General features: G+C 42.2%; 1 protein-coding gene across 3 annotated transcripts in view; it reads right to left on the bottom strand.

Annotated features, from left to right (window-relative positions):
- Positions 1-1,909: 1,909 nt before the first annotated feature.
- The window catches only part of LOC125743113 (syntaxin-binding protein 4-like), a 33,395-nt gene continuing 23,195 nt past the window's right edge, over positions 1,910-12,109 (bottom strand). For all 3 annotated transcript variants that reach the window (XM_049015786.1, XM_049015787.1, XM_049015788.1), the window contains one exon: positions 1,910-3,816. In XM_049015786.1, coding sequence (XP_048871743.1) covers positions 3,717-3,816 — 100 coding nt within the window. In that variant the 3' untranslated portion in view covers positions 1,910-3,716. The remainder of the gene's footprint in view (positions 3,817-12,109) is intronic.

Raw genomic sequence — 12,109 nt, 5'->3', positions numbered from 1 at the left:
TATATAATACTTCAAAATGTACCATACTTGTAACCGTACCAATCAATAAATGGAATAATAAAATACATCACAGTCAGCACCCAGCTCAACCCCCACCCCCGACAGCAAAATAAATCTGCAGGCGGTAAGAGAAAGAAAACGAATATTGTTCAATATTTAACAATTAGTACTATGAGTAAAATCATAATTAAATTATTATTAGTATTAACACTGCTATTACTAATAACAATCCATACACATTTTCCGTACACGCTTATCTTACTCAGGATCCCAGTTGGTCCGGACCCAATACCAAGGCAAGGAATAAACCAGAATGAGGCGCCAACCCATCACAGTGCTAATAATAATAATGATAATAATAATAATAATAATTCCTTGGTTCTTGGCCCTGGAAGTTTGCGTGTCTGGTGTTTGACCCTGTGCAGTATCCTTGACTCTGCCTCGTGTCCTGGTCCCATGTGCCTGTCCCCACATCTGATCTCTTGTGTCTCCTCCCCTGTCTGCCTGGCGTGCCCAGAGTGCATGGCTTTGGGGGGGGGGGGGGGGGGTTACTGTAAGATCCAGCCCTGCCCTGCTTGTACGATCCCTGCATTTCCCTTGGGAATGGCTTCTAATAAAGCGTGCCTGAAGCTTGTTAGTCTTACCTCTTGTTCCTGCCCTCTTGTTTCTGTCCACTAGTTCCTGCACGAGCCGCCTGCATATCCTCTCTCCACATCCATAACTGAGAGAGGCTGGTGTGAAAGAGGGAGGCCTAAGAGGAGGTTTATGGATGTGGAGAGGGAGGAAGACATGGCGGTGGTTGGTGTGAAAGAGGGAGACCTAAGAGGAGGCTCTCACCACGTCCATAAACCTCCTCTTAGATCTTCCTCTTACACACCAACCACCGCCATGTCCTCTCTCACCACATCCATAAGCTTCCTCTTAGGTCCTCATCTCCTCTTGCCTGGCAGCTCTATCCTCAGTATCCTTCTCTCTCCTATGTATATCCAAACCAACCCAATCTCGCCTCTCTGGCTTTGTCTCCAAACCATCCAACCTGAGCTGTCCCTCTAATATGCTCATTCCTCATCCTGACCCTCCTCATCACTCCCAGTATAAATCGTAACATATTTAACTCCTCCAGCTCTGCCTCCTGTCTTTTCATCAGTGCCACCATCTCCAACCCACATAACATAGCTGGTCTCACTACCATCTTGTAAACCTTCCCCTTCACTCTTGCTGATTCCCATCTGTAACAAATCACTCCTGCCACTCTTCTCCACCCACCGCACCCTGCTTGCACTCTCTTCTTCACCCCTCTTCCACACTCATCGTCACTCTGAACACACTACTCATTACTGTTATTTAGCATATGCTGTTTGCAAATTAAAGTTGATGCCATAGACCTGATATACTGGGATGAACTATAATGTGAATTATTAGTAGAAGGGCCAGAATGCATGTTCAGCTGACGGAGCAGAAAGCTGAATAGCGTGTAAGCAAATTAATCATACAACAGCTCCACTCAGCAATTTTACCTTCTGCCACCCCACACAGAGGTGTCATTTCTCTAAAATAAAGGGACCAGCACTTCCACATACTCATAAAGGATGATTCCAGAACACTGTGCAATGTCAGAAGGAGAGAACATGTCCTGAAGCATAAAGGAGCCATTAGCTAATGGGCTAACGGCTCCGAAAAATAGCTTAGAAAAGAAAAATCAGACAGGAATATAATTCACTCGCAAAAAGCAAAGCACAGTACAATATGGGACATTAAAAGGACCCCGAATGTCGGTTACACTATTTACAAGGTATAATTACAAAATATATTTTGACTTTCCTTCTTCAATAAACTGTTTTTCAGTTCAATGATTTATAGAAAACCCACAATCTCACAGCAGTTAAAAAAATGAAACATAAATTCGCAATCATAGTAAAATGCAATTTATTTTAATGGCAAACACAGTATAGGCAAGTGTCAGCTGACTAGAATAATACTTGTAATAAATATGGATACAGTATCTTCTGGTAAGTTGGAGGGTTAGACCACAAACCCATTATCTTCTTCTATTCTCTCAGTAAAACCAAGTAATTCTTCCCTTCCTAGTAATAACCACTAAAAATCTTCTTTCTTGGCAAAGCACAAAGGGACAGGCTGCCAACCATGGGGCTGTCATGATAAGCTGTGAAAAAAGTGGATTTTAGAAGAACATTTACATGCACATTAGAAATGAATCGTGGCCAGTCCTTGGCACATAATTGGTTACAACCTGTCCTTGGCAAGGCACGAGTACTTCATTATACAGCATCCAGCATAATCTACAATGATATCTAACCATTCTCAAACGATGCTGTGTGACAGACTCCTTCATTCCAGCTGGCTTTTCCTGATTGTAAGTATGTGTCCATCTCATTGATTCAGAGAAGTGTAGCCATGTGAAAATCAAACTGAATTTCAGATTGTGGTAAATATAGTTTGTGGGTGGGTGGATGGTAGGGAAGCATCAATCTGACAGCAGCAGAGTGTCAGAACCCATCAGCTCTCAATGAGCGTACTAGAGTGACAGTTAAACAGTGCAGTGAGTAAAAGAAGAAACATTGGGTGTTGGCCCAGGATGCCTTTGAGGTCCACTGGAAGGAGGAGGAGCTTGTGTAATCGGGTTGTCTCTGATGCTCCTTGGAGTTTAGTCACCTGGCAGGCTTGGGAAGATCTCAGTAGGATGTTCCGATAGTGTTTGCAACATTGCTGGACCATGTCTGGACAAACCCAAGGAACTACTTCCTGGAGGATGGCCTTGCATGGAGATGGAGAACGAGGAACGAAGGCAAACCAGCATATAAGTATTGAAAAATGGGACCAGAGTATGGAGAGGCCAGCCTTTGAGAAGGTTGCCAATGACCATCTGACCATTGTGAATCACGAAGGAACCAACCAAGGCTGAGAAGGTCTCCAGTCGCCTCCCATATAGAAGCTAAATGTGAAGTACCATGAACGTAATGGCCCTGCATGTGCTTTTTCCTCGGTATCCCCTAAGAAAAGGACTCTGCACTAGTATCATCTTCCACATCATCCTTGCTCAGAGGATCCAAAGTCATCTCTCCATCCTACAGGACACACCACAGCACAGCCTGCTGCCACTCCAGTCCAGTCCTGGGGACAGGATGCCATACTTCCCACCCTGCCAAGTGCCCAACCCTTGCAGCTTTCATGTGGAGACTCAGTGTTATGTCTTCTGCATCCTATCTCAGGAACGCTACTGGGACAAGTCAACCTGCATATAAGTGACTGCCCAGGACAGTCATAATAAGCCTGGGTAGGACTACAGGAGCTGTGGGCCTGTGGTAATACTCAGACTTTGTGGTCCAAAGTTTGCCTGTGTCTTGCCAGCAAAGATTGGCTTTATTAGCTGTTTTCATTGTGGAGATCTTAGGGCTAAGGCGTGTGTTGGAAAGGGGGTAGGGAACATGGTTTGGGAGATTAAAGCAAGAACAAGAGGCAGGGTTACAGTGATCAGGTGCATCCCCAAGCCAACTCATCATCAGATACAGGCCCGTCAGCATCTCAACAGGGTGGATTTGGTGAACGTTAAGTTGCATTACTGATAAAGTCTGAAGTTCATAGGTAATTCCCTGTACTCATTTCACTTGGTTTTCCTGTTGCTTTATGTATGAGCCTCACAAGGAACCTTGCAGGCTTTTCTTAAAATCCATCAGGCCCCTCTGTCCGGCCCATTTTCAGTTTATTTTTTCATTTCTTTTATTCTTGAACTTGCCAGGAACATCTCCTGATGGGTTTCTCAAGACGTCCCGAGAAAGAAGACCACGTCCAGAGAATCTGTTGATGTGGAAGAGAGAGAAAAGACATATCAAGCTGAAATACAGTACTGGCTGAAGCAAAGCGTGTCAGCCATTCTGAAGCCACTCCTTATAGTCGCACCAGGATTTACAGCAACAGTACAATACGCCGATGTATTTTTTTTACCATTACCCAAGCTTGTTTGGCTGGCCAATACCTAACTGAGTCGTTTAACTAAGTAAATTAATTAGCTTAGCTGGTGGTGAAATTTAATAAACACATGGAACGGCTGAGGTGCCCCTGAGGAGAGGTTTGGGAACTGAAGCGGTGTTCATCTAGCCATCCAAATAGATATAAATAATGTTTTGGAGAACAGAAGACATCATTTTTATTTTACATAGCGTTACTGTTGTTTTCCATATGCTATAATGTGAAACTGTGATTTTTTTCTAAGCTAGTATACAGTTACTAACCAGATAAATAGTCCTAAACACAGCATCATATCATTAACCGGTTAATAGAAAAAGCATGTGAAATATTACAGATAAAACCTCTGGTGAGATCTTGCCAAGATCTTCCAGGAATATATTTTTCAATTAATGTAACATTCTTTAAAGTTTTCTTGAGAGGCTGGTGCAAGGCAAGAAGAAGCAGTAACTCTTAAGTTCTGCGTGTTCCATGTAGATATTCGCACCAAAGGTTTTTATTAACGTTGGCCAATTAAAAAAATCAAGGACTAATTCAGCTAAATACAATGCCTATGACAAAAGATTAAATAGGACATACGACGAGAGATACAGAGCGCGAGTCTCATAGTGCTGGAATGAATACAAAGATAATCCCTGCATGGAGATGCCAGCAGAGCATAGATCTGCACTGGGCTCCACCCTGATATGAGCTGCCAGTTCAGCAGTGAGTTACTGGGTAGAATCAGTTAACTGTGCATGCAAGCTAGGAGCAGAATTGTAATGTAAATGACCCCTCTGCTGTTTGTACATAGAACACGGCCGCAGAGAAATTAAACTCAGAGGTAAATAACTTTCCACAAGAATTCACCGATATACTAATCAAAATGAACCATAGATCTACAGCAAGTACATCTGATTGGCAATAACTGCAAAATGTTTGAAATATGGCAATTCAGACCTAATTTATAGACCTAAGTTATACTGTGATAAATATGAGTTTTTTTACCATTAATATATCAGACAGCCAGACTATATACAAATATCAATTTTTAAAATTAATCTAGAGCTACATGTTCATCGGGGGATTTACCATGATACAAGAGTTCTTGCATTTTTAACTTTTTCATAGCAGTCATTGATTTTTATAAAATAGAAATAAAAGTTTTTTTAAAAGGAAACCGGTCCCCATAAGGGGAACAAAATGGATATTTATCACGTTATGGAGACATTGTGTCCCCATATGGATAGGTATACCTGCTCGCACACACACACACACACACACACACATACACACACACACACACACACAAACACACACACACACACACACAAAGACATCATACCTATCTAAATGGGGACTCTCCATTCATTTCTATGGGCAAAACCATAATCGCAATCACAACACCCTTAACCCTCAACCAGCCCTAACCTTAACCCTAAGTTACTAAACAAAATAGGAGACTTTTGACATATTTACTTTTTTGATTGCATTCACAGATCTTTGTGGGGACCTGAAAATGGTCCTCACAATGTAAAAACAACAGGTTTTTATTACACTGTGGGGAACATGTAAAATAAACCTAATCCACACACACACACACACACACACACGGGATCTTACACATCGTTCTCCATGGCTATGGATTTGAGAGCTTAATCTCTTCCTGTCAATTAGTCTTTTTTATGAAAGCTTTGAAAAGACCAGCATGCGAGCCTCTCCTTATAAGCTGGTTAAAAATGGCTCCCAGTTAAGACATCCGTCTTGCTGACAATGATATCAGCTGAGCTACAACAGCGGGCAGAGCACTCGTGACTCGAGATACCCAAGGACACAAACAAGACAGCCTGCCTTTAACTGGCATTCTGCACGAAGTCACGACAGCCTCTCACAGGGCTGAACTGTCAGCCTTTAAGCAACAGCCAGAAATCAAACAGTAGGTACGATAAGTGCATGCTTACCAGCCATCTTACTATGTGCATGGCAGTAATAACCAAGCCTATCTGAGCTGCTAAGTGCTAAGTACAGGGCTTTGCAGGAAGGGTTTTATTACATTAAACCTAGCTTCAGTTGTGATATCTCGGGGTTATTCTGCAAGTTTATTTTAGATATAGACTTTAGAGTAGGTGTCTTACAGCATCAGACAGCTTCTAGATGGAGCAGAATATCATTGCTTGCCAACTCCTGGAGACTTAGGTTAACATAGCTATGTTTATGTCAACAGTATTTTCAAACTCTCTGCAGGGATGCACCATAAAAAAGCAAAATTTTCCAGTAATGAGATGAACTATTAACCCTTAGAAAACAGTGAAAACCAGAACATAAGAAATTTACAAACGAGAGGAGGACATTCGGCCCATCAAGCTTGTTTAGGGAGAACTTAAATAATATCTCAGAACTGTCCAAATCTTACCTAACTCTGATTTAAAGGAACCCAGGATTTTAGCTTGTGCTACACTAGCAGGAAGACTATTCCATAGTCTAACTACATGCCTTGTAAAGAAGTGCTTTCTCAGATCCAGTTTAAAATGTTCTCCTGCTAATTTCCACCTATGAGTTCTAGTATTTAAGCTAATATTAGTAGCCATTTGGCTGAACAGCATCCAGACCTGTTAGAATCTTATATACCTGGATCATGTCCCCCTTAGGCTCCTTTGCTCAAGGTTGAACAGATTCAAATTTGCATTTTACAGCAGCAAAGTGGACAGTGCAGCAGAAATAAGCAGAATGCAGAAAGTCCTTAAGCAATAACAGTAGTATCAAACAATAGAAAATAAGAAATAAAAAATCTGCACAATATGCTGTGCAGTGGATACTGGACAGATACAGTGAACATTCATGTGTAATAAACATTCACTACCTAAAAATGGAGGTATATAAAAATCATATATCGAAGTCGAAGGTGTTAAAGGTATATCAAAATAAATAAAAGGCTTGTGTCAGTTAAGTAGGATAAAGGTATGACACTAATCAGATTGACTAACATCCTTTAAATTATATCTATAAGTGTCATGCAGTGCTACTATGGTTAAGTAGTGCTGATGCATGGCTGATTCATTTAATTTCTGCACGCAGCTGCATTCTTTGGTTACAGTGTTACCGATTTTGCGCTGCCGTTGTCAGCATGCTAACCGACTACCCAAGAAGGCTGGGCCAGAAGTGAAGACTCAGCAGGAACACTAGGGAATTAGGGCTGTACCTATGATGATTAATCTAGCAATTATTTTTTCGATTAGCCAACTAATCGAACAACAGTTTATTGAATAACCCAATTTAGAAAATGTGACTACTCAATAAAAAAAAATCAAACAAAATTAAATAAATTAAAGAGCGATTCCCTGCGCCCTGTCTTCCCAGTCATGGCTCTGACAAACCACGCCTGTTACTCATTTACCACTCTTGTCTTGCCTCTCGTTCCTAACCCGTGTGTGGAAATCACTCCCATCTGCCTCTCGTTAGCCCCTCATAACTCTTTGCACCTAAGGACCTGTTTGTCTTATCATCCCCAGTCCAGACATTAATGTCTGTCCTCCTGTTATCTGTGTCCTCCCCTGTTCCAGTCTGGCAGTGGACTGGTTATATTCCCCAAAGCGCAGGGAATACAATGAACTTTTTTGTTGTGGGGCGTAACACAAAAAAAACACTGACAGTACAGTTTGTTGCTTTTCTCTGACTGCACTGCTGCTCATTCCAGGGGGTGGATTTGACACTGCTGGTATTAGTGACAGCAGGCACTTGCATGCTATATGTTCTGCTGGATTGCCGTAGGGCAGGGGTGTCCAATCTTATCCGCAAAGGGCTGGTGTGTGTGCAGGTTTTCGCTGCAACTCCCTAATTAGATTACTAATTAGAGGACTGATTGGCTGAAGAGTCCTCACACCTGGGTTTGAACACCTGACCTGCAGGTTACTCCAAAAACCTACATACACACTGGCCCTTTGTGGATAAAATTGGACACCCCTGCTGTAGGATCATCTTAAACGGCCAAATGACAGCTGCACCACGGACGACTTCTCGACTCCATTCCTGAAAGACTACCATATGATTGGTTGGAACTGAGTTGGTTCTGTGATGTGATAGGCTGATATGTGTCTAGCAAGCAATGTTCCTGACAGTTTATTGAAGTTTCTTATTGTTTTATTTTCTATGACAGTAAGTGTATATATTCATATAATCTAGCCCTAAATCATACCATAATAAGTGAGAAGATAAGGTTCTATACCACATGTATCTAGCTGTACATGTATTTCTGACCTCTGGAATCATGTAGAGCCACACTGACGACCCAAAGAGGCTCTTGTACAGGTAGAATTGTGTTGATAAGTACTATTGTACTATTATTATTATTATTGATGACTTATTTTGTTATTTTGCACTCAGCCTAATCCCTGACATTATACTAGGGGCCTCTGTCTTAATTATTAGGTTTCCTTTTATTAATTCTTCATAAAACCATCAAAGATATAATGCTAGGTTAAGAGTCATGTAATTTTATCATATAATTGGAGTGAAAGAACACTGAATAATCTCTATGATCAACCTGATCAACATAATAGAGTCACCGATCTTCTGAAAGATTATCAGGATACCACCTATTGAATTCTAGATATATACTTTTCTGTGGCGATACGAATGATAATCTAAGGGATTTCTCTCGTTATCCAGCTGCCACGGGTGAAGCCCATCAGGTAGTACTGAGCTTTGCAGATATGGAGCCCTAAGCAAGTGTTATGGCGGCGGCACCGCCCGAGGCAAAGCGGAATTGGCAGGAATGCCGGTGCCCCCTACGAAACTGGCACCCTAGGTGCCTGCACATGTCGCCCGTAGGATTGACTGGCTGCCACCAGGTCATGCACTGGGGATAGAACCTACTGCTCTGGAGACTCTTGTTGGTGTCCCTGATCTCCTATAGAGCTCGGAGAGGAGAATCTGTTGAGTTCAGATGTTCCTCACGCAGTGTCCTAACATACCCTCTTCCTCAAGAGCTCTGGTGTTGGCAGTCTTACTTGCGTCTTAGTCGAGCCCATTAGCTAAAGTCATTTTGCCATTTTGCATACCAAGACTTTTGCTAATATCTTTTGGAAGCCGCAGTATTTTCTTGGTGTTCCTGGGCACACCCTCTTAAGGTAGGCCAACTGCAGACTCTTCCGGCCCTGCCCCGGCTCCTCCGTGGGGTGTTGGCAGTCCCGTTTGCTCCACAGCCAAGCCCGTTGGCTGGACTCATTTCCTCTCTTTGCATCCAGAGACTGTCTGTCGAGAATGGCTGTTATTTCTGCAGCTGGTTGGTGAATGCTCTTACGATAGGCACCCAGTCGGCTCCTTCTCACGTGCCCCATCTCCTCTCCGGAGTGTTCCCAGACCCTCTCGGTTTTCACACACTGCCTGCCCTTTGGCATATCCAGTTCCCACAGTGTGGGAGGAGATTTAGCCTTTTCTCCCACCAGCTGTACTGCCTCCTCCAGCAGTTTTTTCTTCTCTTCCGGTGCTTCATCTTTTGATAGTATTGTTTCAAATTTCTTCAGCCTTACTCTAATTTTGATTTTAATATCAAATTTCTCAATGCTGCTGTCCTCTTTCAATTTCAAAAAGTAAGTGAAGACACTCCCCCACCTGCCAAGGTGCCCCACGATAAAATTTACTGAGATTAAGGGAGGGTCGATTGTGAGTCTGCAAAATACAAGACAGGACGCAACATTTTATTTTTTCAATACAGGGCAATTGCACCATTTACAGGATGGATGCAAACTCTAATCCTCATGTTTACTAAAACATGTAAATGCAAGACTACATTGACATGTTCCTTTTGCACAAAAAAACAGAACAAAAATTAACCATCTTATTTACAGTATATATACACAAGATTAGCTACAATCAACAAGAACAATATTCACAAATCAAAAAAATTAATCTCTTAAATTTTACTTCTTGGCTCTTTCACTGGCTGATTCTTTCATGCACTTAAGTAAAAAAAAATGTGTAGGACACCCCCAGCTGCAGCTCGTTGCAAGTGACAGGGCTAGAGATAAGATCGACTAGTACTCACCTGTCCGATGCGAAGTATTGCGCTGATGACTAGAAGCCTTGCTAAGCACTCTTTTGTCCATAGTCTTACCCTGTTTCCCAGCCCTTCCTGTTTGCCTCGTGTTCTCTCCTTATCTCTCTCCCGTTCCAGACCCATTCCCGTACCTGACCGACTACCCTGCCTGTCCCGGCTCGTCTTGTTCCCGATACCCTGTGTGTTCTTGTCTCGTCCCTCCTCGTAGGATTGACTCCCCGGCTAATGAACCCCTTGCCTGTTTTTCGACCCTGCCTCTTGCCTATCACTTCTGGTGCCTCTGTTTGGTTTTTCAGAGTAAAGCGCTTAGCGCCTTGCATATTGGGATCCTGGTCTTTCTGCCCCGTTTACCGTGACAGCACTTTTTTTTAACTTAAATGTATTTTCCCATCAACTTAAGTTTGGGGTTTACACACACTTAAGTCTGGGGTTTACGTACTCTTAAGTCTGGGTTTACGTATACTTAAGTCTGGGTTTACGCATGCATAAGTCTGATTTATACTTCTGTGTACCCGCATACCCTACACCATAGCCTATGTAGCCTGACACACCTACCCAGAAATGTAACTACAGATGGCTGCGATGCAGAAGACAGCAACTGTGACTGGTCCACTCGTTCGTTCGTCTTTATTCGTTCGTTTTCGTTCATTCTTGTTCATTCGTTTTCGCTCGTTCGTTCTCGTTCGTTCTTGTTGGTTCATTTTCGTTCGTTCTCGTTCGTTCGTTTTTATTTGTTCTTGCTCATTCGTCCGTTATCTTTCGTTCGTTATCGTTCGTTCGTCTTCGTTCGTTCGTTATCGGTCGTTCATTTTCGTTCTCGTTCGTTCATTCTCGTTCGTTATCGCTCGTTCATTTTGTTCGTTCATTTTGTTCGTTCATTTTGTTCGTTCGTTCTCGTTTGTTTGTTTTCGCTCATTCGTTCGTTATCTTTCGTTCGTTATCGTTCGTTCGTCTTCGTTCGTTATTGTTCATTTTCATTCGTTCATCTTCGTTCGTTCATCTTCGTTCGTTCATCTTCGTTCGTTCATCTTCGTTCGTTCTCGTTCGTTCGTTTTCGTTCATTCATTTTCGTTCGTTCGTTTTCGTTCGTTCATTTTCGTTCGTTCGTTATCGCTCGTTTGTTTTCATTCGTTATCGCTCGTTCATTTTCGTTCGTTCGTTCTCGTTTGTTCATTTTCGTCCGTTCATTTCGTTTGTTCGTCTTCATTCGTTCGTTCTCGTTCGTTCATCTTCATTCGTTCGTTCTCGTTCGTTCGTCTTCATTCGTTCTCGTTCGTTCGTTCTCGTTCGTTCGTTATCGTTTGTTCATTATCATTTGTTCATTATCGTTTGTTCATTTTCGTTCATTTTCGTTCGTTGTCGTTCGTTCATTTTCATTCGTTCGTTCTCGTTCATTCATCTTCATTCGTTCGTCTTCATTCGTTCGTCTTCATTCGTTCGTCTTCATTCGTTCGTCTTCATTCGTTCGTCTTCATTCGTTATCGTTTGTTCGTTTTTGTTCATTTTCGTTCGTTCTGGTTCGTTCGTTCGCGTTCGTCTTCGTTCGTTCGTTTTCGTTCGTTCTCGTTCGTTTGTTCTCGTTCGTTCGTCTTCATTCATTCTCGTTTGTTTGTTCTCGTTTGTTCGTTCTCGTTCGTTCCTCCTATGCAGATGTTTTTTGTTGTCTGTTATGAATTGGGAGGATTGCATTGTATTTAGCTCATTGCGAGCCGATTGTTTTTGCTTTAGTTGCAGCCATTCATGCTAGAGGTGCACAATACTGGAAAATTTCAGATATCGTGGTATGATTTTTCGTTCGTTTTTGTTCGTTCATTTTCGTTCGTTCGTCTTCATTCGTTCGTTCTCGTTCGTTCGTTATCGTTCGTTCGTTATCGTTCGTTTATTTTCGTTCGTTCATTTTCGTTCGTTCTCGTTTGTTCATTTTCGTTCGTTTTCATTCGTTCATTTTCGCTCGTTTTCGTTCGTTCGCTCTCGTTAGTTCGCTATCGTTAGTTTGTTATCGTTCGTTCATTTTCGTTCGTTATCGTTTGTTCGTTTTCGTTCATTTTCGTTCATTCTCGTTCGTCTTCGTTCGTTCATTTTCGTTCGTTG

This window comes from Brienomyrus brachyistius, chromosome 5, assembly GCF_023856365.1.
Source record: "Brienomyrus brachyistius isolate T26 chromosome 5, BBRACH_0.4, whole genome shotgun sequence".
Taxonomy (NCBI): Eukaryota; Metazoa; Chordata; class Actinopteri; order Osteoglossiformes; family Mormyridae; genus Brienomyrus; species Brienomyrus brachyistius.
Note: the sequence above shows the minus strand (reverse complement) of the source record. Positions and strands in the feature narration are given on the sequence as shown.